The 19,495-nt window shown below is 41.1% G+C and overlaps 1 protein-coding gene across 1 annotated transcript in view; it reads left to right on the plus strand.

Moving 5' to 3' along the window:
• The window catches only part of LOC111658112 (proprotein convertase subtilisin/kexin type 4-like), a 176,811-nt gene that overhangs the window by 833 nt on the left and 156,483 nt on the right, over positions 1–19,495 (plus strand). Inside the window, exons 2-3 of the mRNA XM_023410528.2 lie at positions 115–290; positions 17,130–17,222. Of these exons, the coding sequence (XP_023266296.2) occupies positions 120–290; positions 17,130–17,222 (264 nt within the window). The 5' untranslated portion in view covers positions 115–119. The remainder of the gene's footprint in view (positions 1–114; positions 291–17,129; positions 17,223–19,495) is intronic.

The raw sequence follows: 19,495 nt of genomic DNA on the forward strand, positions 1-19,495 counted from the left end.
AAAACAGATGATTTTATGCATTTGTAAAAAGTATTGTAAATGTATTTTTAACCATCTGACAACCAGCCATTTATCATCAACCAGTCATTTTCCCCTAAATCCTTTTTTCTAAAGGCTCCATGTTCAGTGCACTTGTGCTGGTGATTGGCTGTGTGCTGCAGAGGAAACTAGTAACCACAGAGGGGCATCGTGGGACCAACCGCAATGTCTTCTATGCAGTGCAGGTGGACGGAGGTATCAGAGCCGCCAGAGCTCTGGCCGAACAGCACGGACTGGAGTTCATACAACGGGTCAGTGCATGTTTAAAACCCCTGTTATTACTGCCACCTATGGGCCTGTAATTTACATTTTCTAAATCTAGTTACTGAGGGCTTCTTTTTTTTTTTTTCTTCTTCTCGAGAGCTGCCAAAGTGCTGACTTCTATTTCCTATTTGAGGGATATCTGACTTTCATCAAATTACAGCAGCGTTTCTGAATATTTCATATCTGATCAAAGACACACAGAGTAGGCCGTCCACACAGGGTGACACACACACACACATATGAAAAGACATACATGTACCCATATGTACATATATAGACACTTCGGTCTAGCTGACCTTAGTTCATACCTGTGAAAAATCTCTTCTATATGGAATACTCTCTAGCTCATTGTCTTTGGAGATGATGGGGTCTTCACCCATTTGCCTGAGTTTTAATCTGTCATGCTGAAATATTTTCATTTGTCAGAAGACTAGATGTGATTTATCCACATCAATACTTTAAAGGTTACTTTGGTTGTTGATTCTGAAAGTGTGTCAGCTCCCTCAAAAAAAATGTTCTCGGCTGCACAAAAAAAAAAAAAAAAAAAGGGCTTGGAGCGGGTGTTGGTTAGGTAGAATACAGTAGTTCTGCTTTTTCGTAAGAGTGAGTTCAAAGAGGGGGTTTGAGGGTATAAGAGATTTTGAAATGAACTTCTGATTCTCTTTTATGAAAGATTCACAGTCAGAAAGATTTAAAAGGTAAGAGCCCTTATGAATTGACATTAATTCCTGCTGTGCTCTGTTTAAATTCAAGATTTTAAAAGGGATCCTTTCATTTAACTTTTTCCAAATATAAAGACTGACTAATCAACACAGCTTCTTTTTGATAAAATGCACTATTTGATTAAAAACATATTGTAAGCAACCCGTCATGGAAATATCAGATGTTAAAGCATCCAGTTACTTTAAGTTCCTGACCTTAAATAGAGTGATGATTATCCACAACATGCATAAGAACAGTTGCATTTTATTTATTAAACCAATAACATGTCCTGAATTTCCTGAATTTTAGCATTACATTTTTAGCTCTTATGTTTTTCATTTTCATAGTTGAGAATATAAATGGTTATAGGCAGAGAGCGAAATCTGAGAAAATACAATTTTAGTTGCACTTCATTCATTTAAAGTGTAGTCCACTTTGTTCTTTGTTGGCAGATGTATATTCCTCCATTGATTTTGCTCATGGCAGATGATCAAAAACAGTGATTTGAAGTTATTGATGAGTGATACTGGAGATGTGTGACTGTGCGTGTGTGTGTTTTGACATTATTGATAAGAGTTAGTGGGAGTGTTCGGCGGCCTGGTGGAAGGCTGCGTGCAGCGTTGGCTCTGGGGAACAGGGACGCAAGCTCATTTCAACCTTGGCCCTGCTGCCTCTGCTGCTGCTGCTGCCTGGATCATGAATAAAACATCTCTTTGACCTTTATCAGAAGTGTATTGGACAGTCCACCCCCGTCTCTGTCTTCCTCTCTGCCCGTCTCTCTCTCATTGTCCCTCATTTATGCACATAAACACCTCTGCCTCTTCCTGCGTTGTTTTCTGCTCTTTTATACACCGCTGATAGTCCCTCAATGTGGGGATCACTTGAAATGACCAATACACAAGCAAATGAGAATCACACTGTATTATGCATCTGCACAGTACTATAAAACGCATACTTGCAATAACAGTAGTTTTGTTGGTTTATATTCTGTTTTAACGTTAATGAAATGGTGAAACAGTCCTGCAGCATATTAGAAATAAGTGATAGGATTCTGTGGTCTATTGTCAAGCATATGCAGTAAGTGTGCTTGTGTGTTAATAAGGTGTCCAACCCAGCAGCACCATATTCTGAGAGCCTCAGACAACCCCCACTTCTACAGTCCAACCCCCCAGGTCCAATCTGCTGACTGGCTTCTTTTACCTGTCTGTCGCCAGAGGCTGATGCTAAATGTCACTGACACTACATCGCCTTTGTTAAGTTAAAGCTATTTTAATTGTGTCAGCTGTGATTTGCACCGTGCGTGCAGCAAATATCATGTATCAGGAAGAAGCTGGGGCTTCACAATTTGCTGTGTTTTTTTTTTTTTTTTGAAAACATTGAAGTGGAATGAAAAGTCTGACAAGCCCAATGCCAGCTTGGAGGATTGTGATGTCTGCTGGCATTCCAGTGGTAATGCCGCATGAGTGGAAAGGGAATCAAATGTCTCCATGCTGGCACTCAACATATTGTTGGTCTCTTTGATTTAGTGTACAGCATCCAGGAAAATGTCATCGCGTCTCTCTATTGTGTAGACTTGACATATCCATTTTGCAACTGTAAAATACAAAGAAAAACAAAGCAAAATACCCAAGGTGATGTCTTTATGCTACACGGACAGATTCACTGTGATGCATTGGAATGCTGTTTGCAGGAGCCTCAGATATACTGAAGCCTCTCTTGTCAGTCTGTGTCATTTTTAAATACGTCAAAGAGAGAGAATCGATCTGTCCACATTTATATCTCTGTTTTAACCTTTTTGCATTTAGAAGGCTCCTAGTTTGTCCTTTTAAATTACAGGGTAAATAGGCTCATTCAGAATCGGATGCAGTGAAATGCTGCAAAATCTAAATAAAGAAACAAACCCAACAAAAGCAGTTCACCCGGGAACCCCTTACTTGTAATTATTATGGCTGTGTGGCAGTGCTGACGTGGATTAGTGTCATACAATGGTGAGTCTCATCTTCAGCCAAGGCTGTGGTGGTGGTGGTGGTGGTGTAATGTAATCATTGTGAGCCAGAGAGAAAGAAATGTCCTGACTAGGCAGGTAATGGCAGCCATTACAGGTGCAGGGTTTCAACACAACGACAAAGGAAAAACAACCTGATTGTGATATAAAATAGAGGATTTTCTGTTCACTTTATCCCGCCACAGAACAACAGCGCAGTGACTTGATGTTACACGCTGATTAAGAAAAAAAAAGAAAAAAACAAGTCTCAGCTTGCAGCCTTACTTACAATACAGCCGACCTAGTTTTAAGTTGCATCACATGATACCACATTGTTTACAGGTATTATTTCTTGCTTACTTAAGAGTTTGCAAATCCGATTAGAGCCAGATTAAGTCTATGTGTTGCATTGTTTTTATTTTAGCTGAGATCAACTGCTGCAAGAAGGTGTGTGTGTGTGTGTGTGTGTGTGTGTGTGTGTGTGTGTGTGTGTGTGTGTGTGTGTGTGTGTGTGTCTAGGCTTTTTTTTTTGTCTTGAACTCTGACACCAGGAAGTCCCTGGTCTCCAACCAATGGTGAAAGGCCTCCCAGATTCCCCTTCTCTCCAGTCAGGTGGAATACTGCCGGCAGATTACCATATCATTACCATATCATTAGCATAACATTACTGCGGCACAGCTTGGCTCGCTGTCTGCGGATGTGCTATCAGCTCATCGAGAGATTCAATCCACAATCCGCTCCATGCTTCCACCCTCCCTCACCTCCCCTCTCCTCCGTTCAGTCGAGGTGTGTTTTCCATCCGAGTAAAGCAGATGTAATTGAGGTAGAGCACTGGATTTACCGGCTAAATGAAATCACACAAATGCTTCACGATCAGCCGGGGCCGCTGTCGTACACATTCAGAGAGCTCCTTCTTTGAAACCTCATAGCGCTGCACCCAATTCAGAATTTCTAATATCCTCTCAGAAATAGCCTCAGTGAGATGCTAAGCTATGTCAAGCCTTACTCTGGCTGGATTACTCCAGGCTGTTATGTTATGACCAGGTGTGTGTGTTTGTGTGTGTGTGTGTGTGCATGTGTGTGTGTGTAAAAGGAAAAAGGCCGATGTGCCACCATCTTCTCTCTGGCCCCTTTCTTTCCCTTTTCTCTACCGTAGGGCACCCAGGGGCGCCAAAAGGGACACCAATCCTCTAATGGTTGGGAACTAGGGCCCATTCCATTAGTCAGGGGGCCTAGAGTTCACCGCTGCTCCCCAGCCTGAGGAGGGCGGAGGAAGCGAAATGGAGGCAGGTGTTGGCCGGGGGCAACACAGAGGGCAACGCAGCACCAGCTGCATGCTGGGAAATGCACATCTCCACTCCTTCTCTGCCTATTTCTATTTCTTCATGCAAGTACAGATGCACACACACTTCTGTCCATATAGCATACACACACACACACACACACACACACACACACACGCACACACACCCTGACTTCCTATCACTCGCTTTTGTCACCAATTTCATTCATTCCAGTAAGCTTTTCTCCATTTTCCTTATCTCTTTCTTTCGCTCTCTCAGCCTCACACACTCATTCACTCATGCCTATCTCCATCTCTTTCATTTTCGGTCTCTCTTTGCTTACACCCCCCCCCCCCCTCCCCCCTCACTCCATCCCTGCTCATACCTCACTCTCATTTGTAAATGGAGAGAGGACTTGACTGAGGAATATGTGGAGAAGATGTGGTTTCCCTCCCAGGTGGGAAACTCTGGTGGGAGGTGAGGATAGAGGAGGAGGAGGAGAAGAAGACGAGGAAGGAAGGAGGTTAGGAGGAGGAGAGCACAAATTATGATACCTCTCCCTCTCTCTCTCGCTCTCTCTCTCTCGCTCTCTCTCTCTCGCTCTCTCTCTCTCTCTCTCTCTCTCTCTCTCTCTGGGCCAAGATGATGTATGGCTGCAAAGGCCACATGTTGGCCGTGTGATGGATTAAAGCACTTTGTAGGAAAATTACTGAGAGCGCCTCAGCACACCCGAGTCTAGCCCTTAATAAAACTCTCTTCAATATTGAAATGGAGAGAGAGAGAGGGAACGAGAGAGAGATAAAGAAGATAGAGGAAGATGGTGGATGAGGGCAGGGAGTGGTCGTAGAAGCACGCAAGCACGCTCATACATACTGCTCTTCTCTGATTCGCTTTACTGTTGGATTTTACTACAATGTTTTGTTTGGAATGGACTCACAGAGAAAAGCTCAGAGAGAAGTGGTTGTTTATTAGATGCTCGGTGGATGAACTTTTATGATGTTTGTCAGTTACTGCTTCTGTTGAGTGTATTAACTTCTCCAGTTTCAGTAATTTCCATGTTTTGTTTTGTTTTTTTTACCCAAAATAAGAAGCTGATCAAGTTTTCAAAGAAAGAGTCCAGTCCAAACGTGTGAAATAGAGCTTCAGCACTCGGCTCATCAGTCTGAGTTTCCAAATGGCAGATCACTGTTAAATTATCTTTCATCCAGGTGGAGAGTTATTTTTTCAGTTGAAGTAAATGTGAGTTTTTAGGGTGGATTTTATTGTGACTGCTGGTTCATGATGGACAGAAATAACCAGCAAACATGTAGTGACTTGGACTTGATTGCAATAATGAAGTATGGGGGTGAAAATGCAATAATCCTGATTATGCATTACTCAACTAATTCCTACATAACTCATACATGCAGCTCATTCACTGCTGATGAATATAGCACTTTATAGGCACCTGAAACTATTGATATAGTACCAACAATCTTGAGTTATTACACATTTCCTGTGACAATATAATTATTGTTTCTAGAGCTGAAATGAATCAACTGTATAAATGTGTTCTTTATTTTTTATACTTTTTATGAGTTGTTTTTATTACCTATAGAAACAATGTTACTGCGAAAATAAGGTCCAGGTTGTAATATACTGGAAGTCTCCTGTAAAACTGACAGTAATTCTATATTATAACCAATCAGCTCCTGTATTTGTCACTTTCAGATGGACTGTGGAGCCATTCACTCCCGCTTCCTTCTCCTGCATTTCCTGCCAGTACTGCAACCAACAAGGCTTAACTGCTCACCCCATTTAGCCCTTAGCGTACACCCTCCATCACCCAGCCCTCCTCCCATCTCTCCTTTACTGCTCCTCCATAGTCAGGGCTGTGGAGGCCGCAGCCCCTGTAGGGCTGTTAGTGTACACACCAGCTGCTGTTTTCTCCATAGGGTGGGCTGCCTCACGTGGCTCTCGCACACAGCTTCAATGACTCTGGATGTCTATGTTTGTTTTTGTTTATCCTTCATGCCTTTCCCTCCCTTCCTCCCCCCATTTGCCTTTCTCTCTCCTCTTTCTGTTTGTCTGGTGGAGGCCGTCACAGCAGCAGCGGGGCATCCAGCTCCTGTGGATGTTTCTCAAAGTCCGACTCCGCTGAACGGCCATCAGAGGCTGTGGTACGCATCAGGCTTGTGGTGATGTTTGTTTTTTTGAAGGCTAGCTCATAGTTTGTGTTACCACTAACATGTAGCGTTTTCAATTATGGTAGCTTTTAAATAAATTTGTAATTGGATGTTTGGATAATCACGGTAAACAGATGAGACCCATTAGTTGCAATGACTGATTGTCTGTGTACCTGGTGAGTGGTGTTGAAGCCTGCTGCTTCCTGCTGCAGAGAAGCTGTAGCTACCTGCTCAAAGGTGGTTAAAAGTCTGCCCCAAATGTAAGAAAAGTATCCTAAATATAAAGATGTTCAATGTAGAAAAATGACATAAAAAGTCACATTATATATTTTGTTATTCTTTGACTTTGTTGACCACTTAGTAGGGGCCAAAACAACCTATAATCGCCTCACTTTGTCTGTGTGTTTGCTGCTGGGCAGATGGTATACACAGAGTCTATGAAATAAGGTGGCAACAAGTTTGATGAGAGCACTGTGGCTGAGTCAAAGCAGTAAAACTAAAGCCATGAGCAGGAGAGTGCAAAAACACTGTTGAGTTGAAGGAAACTGCGTAGCTGTGTGATAACTTTGTATGAGGCTCTTCTCCTCAAGCAGCTTCTCTCACATTTTGCATTTAGTCATTTAACTGACTGCTTACACAACAGTATTGATAAGTGCAGCTTCCTCTTTTGGTTTTAAGAATTTTTTAAAATGTAGCTGAAGTAAAATAATTAATTTAGCTTTGTATCTTTTCCTTTTCTTTTGGTGTCTTACTGTTACTTTGATTATTTTCTTTCTAGAGGTTCTCAACTTTCGTGTGTGTGTGTGCGCGTGTGTGTGTGCGCGCATACTCCGATGTTTGTAGTTGTGACTAATACTTTCCTTTTGATATGGGGTAAAAATGACCATATAACACCTCAGTCACAGTAGACTACTGTTACATCTGGAACAGACTGTTAGCTTAGTGCAAACTGTTAGCTTTTAGCTTGGGCCATTAGGCTGATTCAGCAACACAACTTCTATTAATCTCAGTATTAACATTTATCTTGTGCTGAAACTGCTGGTTACAGCTTCTCAAATATTTAATTTCTTTTTTTCTTTCATATTGTAAAATGAGTTTCAGTAAGAAGTTCAGAAAAAATAGGAATGTCATCAGTTTTGGCTCTTCTAACTTGTGGTGGGCATTTGTCATTAGTTTTGGGATCATATGATTAATGATGTGATGCTAAATTAATCGTTTATGCAAAAAAAGATTAATTGTGAGGCGACGTTCAAGGCAAAGATGGACAGATTCTCTCCAATCATCAAAAAGCTTCAGATCAAGTTGTGTTTTTAAGCTCTTTTTAGCAAACAAAAAAAAAAATAACTGAACAGAAAATTAAAGAACACAAAGACATAAAAATAAACAAAGTATGAAAAACAAGCATTAAGGAACAAAAAGTAGAACAAGTAGAATGTAATACCTGCAGCTCTTGCTGAGCGTCTGTGTTTCACAGTGTCTTAAATCAGCGTTTTCTTTCAAGTGAGTTGTTTTGAATTTGGATGCATGGGCCTTTCAGTCATATGCTGTGCAGTATGATAATCAAATGTGACACTTGAAGAGGGAGCGCAGGCGTTTTTTTTTTTTATCCACGGAGTCAGTGAAAAATCAAAACAAAATACAGACATGAGGAAAATTTTTATAACACTGTGTTATTCATTCTAAATCTCAAGAAATCACTGATGCATTGACGGAATATAACAAAATACTGCCTTACATAAAGTAGAGTTGTACTATGAAAGCAGTGCTCTTTAGCAATTACAATATTTATCAATTGGCTCTGGTGACGAGCTTTTACAGTAAAATGAAAATCAGCACAATCAAATCCACCCAGTTTATGACATTTTCATGACAAAATTGAATGAATATGGATATTTCAATCTCTAATTGAAAATGAGAGAGTTATTAGAGTTGGTGTCTTTTACTCTGTCAAGTGTTGCAGGAGCAAGAGAAACCAGCAGGTTGTTCTGAACCTATAAGTGGAGAACAGTTCAAGGTTCAATGTTGACTTGATTTATAATACTGTATCTATTGGTGATTACTTTGTTCTTTCCACCTGTAGACCAGAATATACAGTGCATTCAGAGAGTGATCAGATCCCTTCAATTATGTTGCAACCTTATGCTAAAAAAAAACAAAACATCAATTCATTAAAAATGGAAAAGTGAAACATCACATTGACATAAATGTTCACACCCTTTGCTATGATACTTGAAATGTGGCTCAGGTTCCTCCATTTCTCTTGATCATCTTTGAGATGTTTCTACACCTTGACTGTAGTCTTACCTGTGGTAAATTCAGCTGACTTGAGATGATTTAGAAAGGCACACACCTGTCTATATAAGGTCTCACAGAAGAAGTTTAAAACAACCAGGAACTGGCTGGCCGACGAAACTGAGTAATAAGTAAGTAAGAGACCACCGAGAGTGACGAGACCCTGATGGTCACTCTGGCTGAGCCACAGAGAGCCTGTGTGGAGATGGGAGATTCTTCCAGAGGGACAACCATCACTGCAGCACCCCAACCGATCTGGGCTTTATGGCAGAGTGTCCAGAAAGGGAACCTCTATACAGTGAAAGTTTGCCAAAAAAAAAAGCCCCCAAAGGCCTCTCAGACTGTGAGAAACAACATTCTCTGGTCTGATGAAACCAAGATTGAACTGTTTGGCCTCATGTCAGAGGGAAACAAGACATGATGCTGAGAAATGGGGAAAAAAAATCTAAAATTCTGCTTTCACACTGTCTTCATGAGATACTGAGTGCAGATTGATGAGGGAAAAAATGTATTTTTTCAATTTTAGCATAAGGCTGCAACATTACAAAATATAAAAAAATTGGAGGTATCTGAACACTTTCCAAATGCACTGTAGTAAAAAGTTATCCAGTGGCAGAGTAGCTGTGCTGATGTCTCACACAAAGGGTACGACACTGAATTTTATACTGTAGCTGTACATGTTCCTCAGGCTGTGCATTAGCTAGATGCTAAAACAAAATAAAAAGCCACTATGGGACAATTAAAATACTGTTCTTCAATTGAATAATCTATAATTCCTCTTTCTAATTGCTCTGTCTTCCAACTTGCGTAATTGGAAGTGATTTTTGGTTGGGCTCCAAAATGCTGTAGTCCATTTTCACTCCTTATGGGAGCTTCATTAGTTGTTCATCTCGGCAGCAGCAGTCAGGTCTGCAGCTGATCCAGCGGAAAGTCATAGCTGAGGATGAAGTTTTTTTTGTCCCCATCATACAACATATTCAATGAGACTATACCTTTTAGCAGAATGTCCTGTGTGTCAAAGCACTCGCTGCTGGAGCCTTTCTGCGTGGAATTTATATGTTCTCTCATCTCTGTAGGTTTCCACATGCAGGTCAGGTCTTTCTTAGTCTCTAAACTGCAAATACAGTAGCAGATTATGTTCGTGCAATTTAGTACATTGTCCATTTGTAATATTCTTTGGATTCCAAATACAGAAGACTGATTGAGGTTATTTCCGCGGTCACTGAAAATGCACACATTTTGGTGGTCAGCTGCTTTTTTTTTTTGTCTTGTACCGTAAGTGCAACCTCATAACGAGGGACAGGTGATTGATGTGAGGTGAGCAGTGTTTTATACAGATACTTTTACAACTCTTGCACATGAATTTGAGTAAATTGTTTTCTCCATGGTTTATAAGTTGCTATCCTTACTATGCACGAAATGAACCATTTCCCAACAGTATTCTTATTCAAGATCAAAGTAGAGTTATTGCAGTTGGTAGTGATAGTTTATTACTACTTTTTTCTGTAAATATCTGAAATTACATTTTAACATGACAGTCTTAGATAAAATGTAGATTTCTTTTTTTTGGGGGGGCTTTTTGTGCCTTTAATGGACAGGACAGTAGAGAGACAGGAAATGGGGAGGCAGAGAGAGGGGGAATGACATGCAGGAAAGGGCTGTCCGAGGCGGGAGTCGAGCCGGGGGCCAGCTGCAGCGGGGCCTCTATATATGGGGCGCCTGCGTAACCCACTGTGCTACACGACACCCAGAAAAATGTAGATTTCAGACATTAAATAGAAAGGCTTGTATCATGAACACACGTAAATATGTCAGTGCCCAGGACTCTTGATTTCCTGCAGCAACATGGTCAGATATTATCCTTTTGAAGGCCTTGCATCACTCCTCCTACACCAGCAGCACTGTCATGCTAATTTCCTCTTCATCAGGGCTTTGGACTAAGATTAAACATTGGATAGATTCAGTAAAGCAATCGAGAGCTTGAGAAGAGCATTTTGAATAGTTATGTCTGACAGCTTATGCCTCCGTCTAGAGTCTGAAGGTCTAGTTGAATTACGGAGTGTTCCTCAGTCCAAGAAGAGGGTGTTAGGTCAGGGTGCTGCTCCTCTGTGCTGCTGTGCTGTGTACTTAACCAATAATAAATAAGTGACGTATTGATGTTCAGTCTGAAATACTAATGTCACCAAGGAGGTTATGTTTGTGGTCCTCACTATTTGTCCGTCAATTCGTCTTCAGGATGTCTTCAAGCTGTTCAACAGATTTCAGATAAATTTGTTACGAACTTCTGTAATTGGCCAAAAAGTAAAGAAACAAAAAACTGCCATGTCGTATTTGACATAAACCCTCATTATCTATGAATGCATGGTGCATTTGTGAAACCAAATATAGATGAAACATAGTTTAACCTCATCAACTAATGATTCCACAGAAGTTGGGGGTTATACAGTGGCTTTAGTATTCAGTATTTAGCTCACTTTATGTTGTGGATTTATTTTGAAATTAGTTAAAATTGCCATTTTACTCATTGATCTACCTAATCCATAATGACGAAGTTCGACTTTGACACATATTTTTTAGAAATCTTTGCAAACTTGTTAAAAATCAAAAACTAAAACATGTCATTTACAAAACTATTCAGACGTTTTTTTGTGGCACCAGAGGTTGTGGCTTATCCTGTTTTAATTATGCTTGAGATGTGTCAGCAACTTGATTGGAGCCCACCTGTGGTAAATTGAATTGATTGGACACAGTGTAGTAAGTGTATATAAGGCTCTACAATTCACACTGCATATCAGGACTAAAACCAAGTCATGAAGTCCCAGGAAGTTTCTGTAAACCTCTGCAATGAAATTGTGGCAAGAAATAGTTCAGGGCAGAAACATTTCAAAATCTTGATAATTGTAAAATAAATGAAACCACAAGAATTCTTCGTAGAGTTGGCCGGCCGTATGGCCAAACTGAGTAACCGGGTCCTTGGTTGGGGAGGTGACCAAGGACCCAACAGGAGAGTGTATTTTGCTGCATTCATCCTTCTCTCAGTTCTAACCAGAGAGAAGCTTTGGGACAGGTCTCCTCGTGTGGCCCAGCCAAAGCCCAGACTTAAACCCCATGGATCATATGTGGAGAGACCTGAAGATGTTCACACTTCTCATCCAATCTGACAAGAGAGTAAGAGGATCTGCCATGAAGAACGGGATAAACTGCCCTAATCCAGGTGCGGAGAGCTTAGAGACTTACCCATGAAGACTCAGAGCTGTAATTGCTGCTGATGGGGCTTCTGTAAAGAGGGTTCAGTTTTAGATTTTTAATGAATTAAGACTAATTTCTAAAAAAATGATATAATTATTGTCATTATAGATTATTGACTGTAGATTGATAGAATTGGTAAACATAGGAAATTTTATCCATTTAGAATTAAATCTACAACATAAATTGAACAGTGGAAGGGTCTGAATACTTTCTGAATCCACTGTATAACAAATCACTGTATTTAATTAGGGTGGTGGACACATATTACAGTCTGACATGGTTTATACAATATCATAATTTGTCCAATTTCAACCAACTAATACTAATACACACGGATAAAGATAAAAGACTGGCCACTTGTTAAAGAGATGTTTCATAATTTCCAAGTCATGGTTGTTGAAGAAAAATACAACAGGACAAAACCTGTGATCCACAACCAGCTCTATTTATCATCTCTGTGTTGAACAGGTGACTTTTCCAAGGTATTTCTCTACTTTCTGATGAATGTGTGCTGGGATGGACTCACTGTGACCCTACATAGAAATATGCATGTGGGAAAATGGAATAAAAATATTGAACCCAAATGTTGATGTACTTCAAACTTGACATGAGAGCTGTTAATATTATTGAGAACGTTTAATTAATTACTTGTAAAAAAGTGTGCTCCATTTAACCAAATGCTGGTTATCATATGGACTTTTCCCTTTCAGGGATGAATATTTGTCTTCATATGCTTTAAGTTTATTTATTAGGATGCAGAGTCATTAGAATGTATTATTAGTGTATACATATATGTATATTTTTTATTATAATTGCAGAATTTCTTAATCCATAAAATGTGAGAAATAAATGAGAGAGAAAAAAATATCCCCAAATCCCAAGGGGGGTGTCCTTAAATGTTAAATGTCAAAATTGTTGTTGCTTACTTTTCTGTTGATCACCAGAATGAGTTGTGTATTTTCAGATACACTGGCAAGAAGACATGAACGCTCCAGATTTCAGACTGCAACTTGGGATTTGGCCTTTTTGAGAGCTTAGTTTGGTGTCACGTTGGTTATAAAGATGAAAATATCAGCTTTATCCCACTTATTAAAGACGTCTGGTATCTACTGTTTCTACCGTTTATGGATCTACTTTGGATCTACTTGTTTATGGATCTACACGTCCAGCTCACTTGGTTCACTGTGCAATGACTAAAACATACAGTATCCGTGTGTGTGTCTCTGTGTGTGTGTGTGTGTGTGTGTGTGTGTGTGTGTGTGTGTGTGTGTGTGTGTGAACACTCTCATGATTAGTGTTCTCAGTGACTGACTGGCTGATGGGGTTGATTTGTCCGACAGTGCTGTGTGTCAGGCAGCCTCAGCGTCCGTGCTGAAGAACATGAGTGAAGGAGCGGTTAATTGATAGTGACAAGGCGCTCCCAACCGTTAATTGCTGCTGGTGAATTAGATTACCTTTTCAAAGTGCCTTCATTAGCAGAGGGAGAGCCATACCAATGGTCCCCTGATTGGCCTCATATTGTTTTGCTGTGAACCTGCTCTGGCAGGGCACTAGGATGTGTGTGTATGTTTGGGATTGTGTGTGTGCGTGCGTGTGTGTGTGTGTGTGTGTGTGTGTGTGTGTGTGTGTGTGTGTGTGTGTGTGTGTGTGTGTGTGTTGTGGTTGGTTTGAAATTGCTCACTAATTTTCATGTACAGTTATAGTTTGACTGTGTGTACATGTGTGAATGTTACACACATCCAGTGTCAATAATGTCTGGTTGTAAAAGTGACACATTAGCTGCAAGTGTTTATCTTTTTATGGGTCAGCAGCTACTCTTACAGTTTTAAAGGGTGTGTGTGTGTGTGCGTGCGTGTGTGTGCGCGTGTGTGCATCTCTGGAATTTTTGCTGCTACCCCAATACAGTGGGTGAGTGGAAATTTGCAGGGGGAGAAGGCACAAGTCAGGAGCTTTATTAACTTGGCAAAACCCAAAACTCGGCGAACAGGGTGATTTATCTACAGTTCACCTGTGTATAGGCCTAAAAGCTTGGTGTGTATCTGCGTCTTTAAGACCTGACCTGACTGAGCCTGACTGGCACCGCCAAGTCTGAGACCACAACCCAAATCAAGACCCCCAAACTGCAGTGCGTTGGCTGCACTCTTCCGTCTCTCTTTCTTTTATATCTACTGATAGCACATGAGATGCATGGATTCAGACGGTTGACTCTGACAGAGATGAAGGGAGAGATTTATACCGAAACTCACTACTATAACTAGTACTACTAATATTAGCCAACATGTCAAGTCAGTGATTAGACATGGTAAAGTGTTGGTTAGAAGATCCAACTGGTGGCAACCTTGAGAGAGAGCAACTAGAACAGCTCTCTATCCCTTGATAATGACAGGAACAGATGGACAGTGCCTCAGTGCACAGTCCCAACAGTCTGCTAATCAGGAATAACTCGAACATCGTTTCTGGAATGAGATGATGCTGTTGAGTTATTTAAAATGTATCTTTTCAATGATATTCAATGCTGTGGCCACCACAAATGAATTCCATTCACCTCCACTTTGTTGATGTGGAGGCTGAAATCGGAGACGCATATCTCAAAACCAGGACAAATAATACCAACTATCAGCACTGAAATATGCCACTTATGGTCAGTGGAAAAAAAACAAGAAGCAAAAAATAATTTGTGTGAACTGACCCTTTTAAAGAAGCTCCCATATCCATCTTCCACCTCTTATTCTACTTATATTTGTTTCATCCAGTGTCTCCAGTTCTACACTCGCTTCTTAATGTCTCATTGTGTCTTCAGTATGAATGTAAAACCATGGGGTTGGTTTTGGAGTCAATACTGATTTTACACAGGTGGATACGACCACAGTTTCGTTTATGTCAGTGTCATGAAATTTTTGTGTCTCCACTATGATTTAGAGTGTAGGCCTTAAGTCACTTAAGCACAGGTCTCATATCACCTTTAATAACAATGATAATAAGGTCTATGCAGTAAAATGTACTAAGTTTGAAATTGGGGAAAAGAGAGTGCGATTGGTACTCTGTAATTGGCGGAAAACCCGAGCTGAGGTATTGGAATTGGCCGTGGTAAAAGGTGCATTAGTGCGTCCCTAGTCACCAGTACATTAATCTGTCTAAAGTTCTGTTTCTATCCTGCCTCTGTCTTCAATCATCTAGCCTTTACAGGAGGAAACATCAGGAGTGCAATGATCAGGGTGTTATTATTGTCAATACCATCTGTGAATATGACAATAAGTGCTAGAAAAATAATTATTTTAATTATAAATAATTAAATTAATTAAATAATTACGAGTTTTCCTTGATTGATCCCTATAGGAATTTTTCTTTTCTCCAACAGTAGTGATATTGAAGATCAAAGTGAAGTAGTTAGTAGGGAATCTTGGCTTTACAGTGGCTTGAGACCCAAATTCTCCAGTCGAAGAAAAGTTTCTACCACCCTGCTGCCAGTTTAAAAATAAACACGCTAAAAGCTGAGGGAAGAGATAGAAAGGGATTTTGCAGAGAGCAAATAGTGAAAGTAGAAAACGTTTATCATTCCATGCAGAGACGGTGACATGAGCATCTTCTTTAAAAAAACAAAACAAAAAAAACACTTTCTGCCTGAATCCAAAAGTCCAAAACCTCACCCCCACTTCATCCCCTGCAGCACCAGTTTCAGCTCCATCCATCCTTCCTCATTCCATTTCCATATCTGTTTCCAGTCACTGCTCCATCACCAACCCCCCCTTCCAATAACCCCATCCCCAAAAACCCACTGGCATTCCCATCCCTGTCTCATGCTTTATCCCTGCCCCAGCCAGCCTGCAGCTCCCTGCTGAGTTAAATGGAGTGTGCCAGTGTCAGGGGAGTCGCGTGTGATCAGTTCAGCTCAGCTCAGCTGGGCTGCTAGCGTTATAAACTTACTGTGTGATTATTGTCAGAGCGAGACTCCTCCCCCCAGGAGGTCTGTACTGATGGGCACTATGTCACTGGGTACAGCCAGCCATGGAAGGTGAGATGAGAGAGCAAAGGAGGGATGAGCAGTAGGGATAGAAATAGGGGTGAGAAAAGCACATGGAGAGGGAAGAGAAATAGTGTTGGTATTGACTGGCTGGGATTGAGGGAGAAAGGAGAGAAAAAGATAGAGGAAAGAGAACAAGCAGGAGGGGAGAGAATCATCAAAGGAAAGAAAAAGCCAAGCTGAGCAAGGAAAGCCTGATGTATACCTATCACAGCAGACAAAGACAAGGGAAGACACACAGGGAGTGATATAAAGAGGGAGAAGCAGAAGAATAATGTGCCGGCACAAGAAAGAGAAGCAGCAGGGAAATCAGCAGAGGAGAGAAACAGAGGGAGAGACGGGGAGGGTGGGTAGAAAAGAAAAGCAAGGAGAGAAATTAGAGAGAGAATTTTCAAGCGAGTGATGTGTGCTGTGATTGTTTTCTCTCTCTCGCTCCCTCTCCGCCTCTCTCTCTCTGCCTCGCTCTAAACGGTCGGGATGTGGCCTGTATCTGCCGGCAAGAAGGAACTCAATTTGGGACAATTTACTCGGCAGTCTCAGCCCTGATGCACCTCAGGGACAGAGAATAGAGAGAATGAAAGTGAAGGAAGATAGAATCAGCAAGCCACACACACACGCGCGCGCACACACACAATGTGCGCCTTGCACACAATTGCCGCCGAGTAGATTTCACTTAGTTAGTTCTAACTCTCCCAGGCGGTCAATACGATTGAGTTTATAAGGCTTGGAAATGAAAAGCCCAGGATAAGGTTAGATAAACTGTGTGCTATTTGATTTCGGCCCACCTCTCGCAGAAAAACCCACACAAGACAGATGGCTGGAGGGGATATGCTGAAATCATGTTGTGCAAAAGGGTCATATGGGTGATTAAGGCTGAATACATAAGTTCGACCCTCGTACTTTACCTGTATTGGACTCTGTATTGATGAAAACACCTACTTGTTTTGCCAGATGCATATTTTTTGCATTCTTATCGTGGTTTTTGAAGACCCAATATTTTTTTTACAGATTCTTTAAAAAGACACTCGACCCAGCGAGTCTCACATCAGATCCTGTGTTCTGTAACTCTGCATGCCTTGAAAGTGTGGGCTTTCATAACCTGACCACAAATTTTGTCTCCACGCTCACAGGTTGGCAGCCTGGAGGGTCTGTACAACCTGAGAGACAGCAGGGGGCGCTCTGACAGAGCCACCTTTGAGATAAGACTGACGACTGCAGCAGGGGTAAGTATTTTTAACTGTACTGATAAATAAACAGTCCGCTGAATAAAATATCCTTCAGACAGTAAGATCTGGAGAGTGGATCAGTCTGCATGTTCCCAAAAGATGCAACTCTGATGTTGAGTTTTTTTTTTTTTGGCCTGACTCGCACCGTCTGTGTAACACAGCGGGAAATGGATTTGTAGCTACAGCAAATCAGAGTGTTCAGCTACTTAGACGTGAGTGTTTGATACATTTAACATGGCCACGTCAAGGTGAATTCACACTCTGGCATCGGCTCTGATTTTACACAGCATGTATATGCAAATAGAAATTCATTTGGCTGGCGTTGCCGTTTTAATCAGGGACTAGTGTTGATTAGCGAGAAGAGAAAAAAAAAAAAAGAAACAAAGCCATGTGGTGAGTAATGGCTGAAAGTTGTTTACCTTGCCTGTGTAGCTCGTGAGCCTGTTCCACCCGATATCACTTGGTGCCCCCCTTCCCTCGCCACCTACAGCAAGCCTTTCTGCATCACCCTCGGAGCGCACAATGCAGCCTCCTCACCGGGCTTCTGTTGCCAGGGTAACCGTCACCCGCGGAGACATCCCATGACAGCGCGGGGCGAGGGAGGAGGGATGGGAGGAAGGGTCGTTGGCCCTGTCCTCTCTGCAGAGTGCACCAGACCTCTGGCCCTTTCCCCCCCAACACACTGCCCCTTCAGTGACACACACAAACAAAACACACAAAGCAACAGCGCATAGGCCACACACACACACACACACACACACACACACACACACACACACACACACACACATGCCCTAAAACACACAAGAAAGAGCAAAAGAAAGAAATGGACACAAAGTAAAAGAGAGAGAAGATTCCAAACTTTCTGATTCAGAGTTATCATCTGAACCAGCATGCGTGTGATTAATTGAAGTAATTTATGCGCAATCTCCAGTGACTCCATGTATGGTTCATGATTTCATTAAACTGTTACTTTAATTACTTTTCTACCATGGTAACTTTAGGTGAAAATGAATTTGCACCCCCAAAATGTCCCACATTTCATAATGAGTCTTAAATTTAATGGATTGCACAAATAATGTTTTGCGATAATGAACAATTGCACACTTAGACATTGCATCTCGTTACGAGACACTGTTGCATTCTTAAATACCTTTCCATTGAGCCCTGTGTGCTGGTTATTTTGTTTTATGTGAAGTCATCTTTTTTCAGTATCGAGAAAATAGAAAATCCTCTTTAATTAGATTATTATTTTCTTGTCTTTAAACCAACCAGACTAATATAATCCACTTTAATTGCATTTTTAGCCTGAAAACAGTCAATATTGTAATAGTTTTATGGAGGAAATATTTATGGCGGCTTATGTGTTGCCAAACACAATTACAGTGTGTTAGCTACAGTACCTGGCCAGCTGCCAAAGCCTGAGCTATACTCCTTCCGCCCACCTCTGACCAGACCTCTGTACATACGAACCTGTGAGCTGCTTCTCACTCTGCATCACACACTGTACTTTGCGTTGCATGGCAGGTGAGTTACACTATAGAGCTCTCTAATTGCTGTGCTGTGCATGGTTTAGTAGGTTGTGAGGTTAAGACAGAGTTAATGTTAGTTTAAAGAAGGTGTGTAGGATTTAAGGAGATCTACTGGCAGAAATGAACATAATATTCATAATTGTGTTTTCATTAGTTTATAATCAGCTGAGCGGGTCCTCTTCTACGGAGCCAGCTCCAGCGAGGGCCTTTCGTTTTTTTACATTACCTGAAAACCACTGTAAGTTTTCATACATGCTTGGAAAGGGAGGGGTGAGGAGAGGGGTATTCAGTTGGTTGCAATTTGCAACCTCACTGCTAGATGCCACTAAATCCTACATACAGTTTTCTAAGTTGCAGTAACATGGTAAAATACAAATCCTGGGATTGCATATAAAGTTGACTAAATTACTGGTGCATCATTTTGTAGATAAACCACGCTGTTTAATCTAAAATCTACACACAAGAAGACGTCAACGTAACATGCTCTTTAGAGAAAATAACCATGTCTTGTCTAATGCTGACCTTCTGTTGAGACCCTCTCCAATTTTTTGTTGTAATGCTAACTGACAGTTAGCATAACTGACAATAGCCACCTGTTTTGTTTTAACTTATCATTATGAAGTAAATGTTGATTGCACAATGTAATGGCCATAGAATAATAATCCCAAAAATAATAAAAATAAAAATAAAATAATCCCAATGAGCCTCAATATCACTATGTAAGAACAGAACAGACCC

This window comes from Seriola lalandi, unplaced genomic scaffold, assembly GCF_002814215.2.
Source record: "Seriola lalandi dorsalis isolate HSWRI2012SDOR001 ecotype SW California unplaced genomic scaffold, Sedor1 jcf7180002054425, whole genome shotgun sequence".
NCBI lineage: Eukaryota > Metazoa > Chordata > Actinopteri > Carangiformes > Carangidae > Seriola > Seriola lalandi.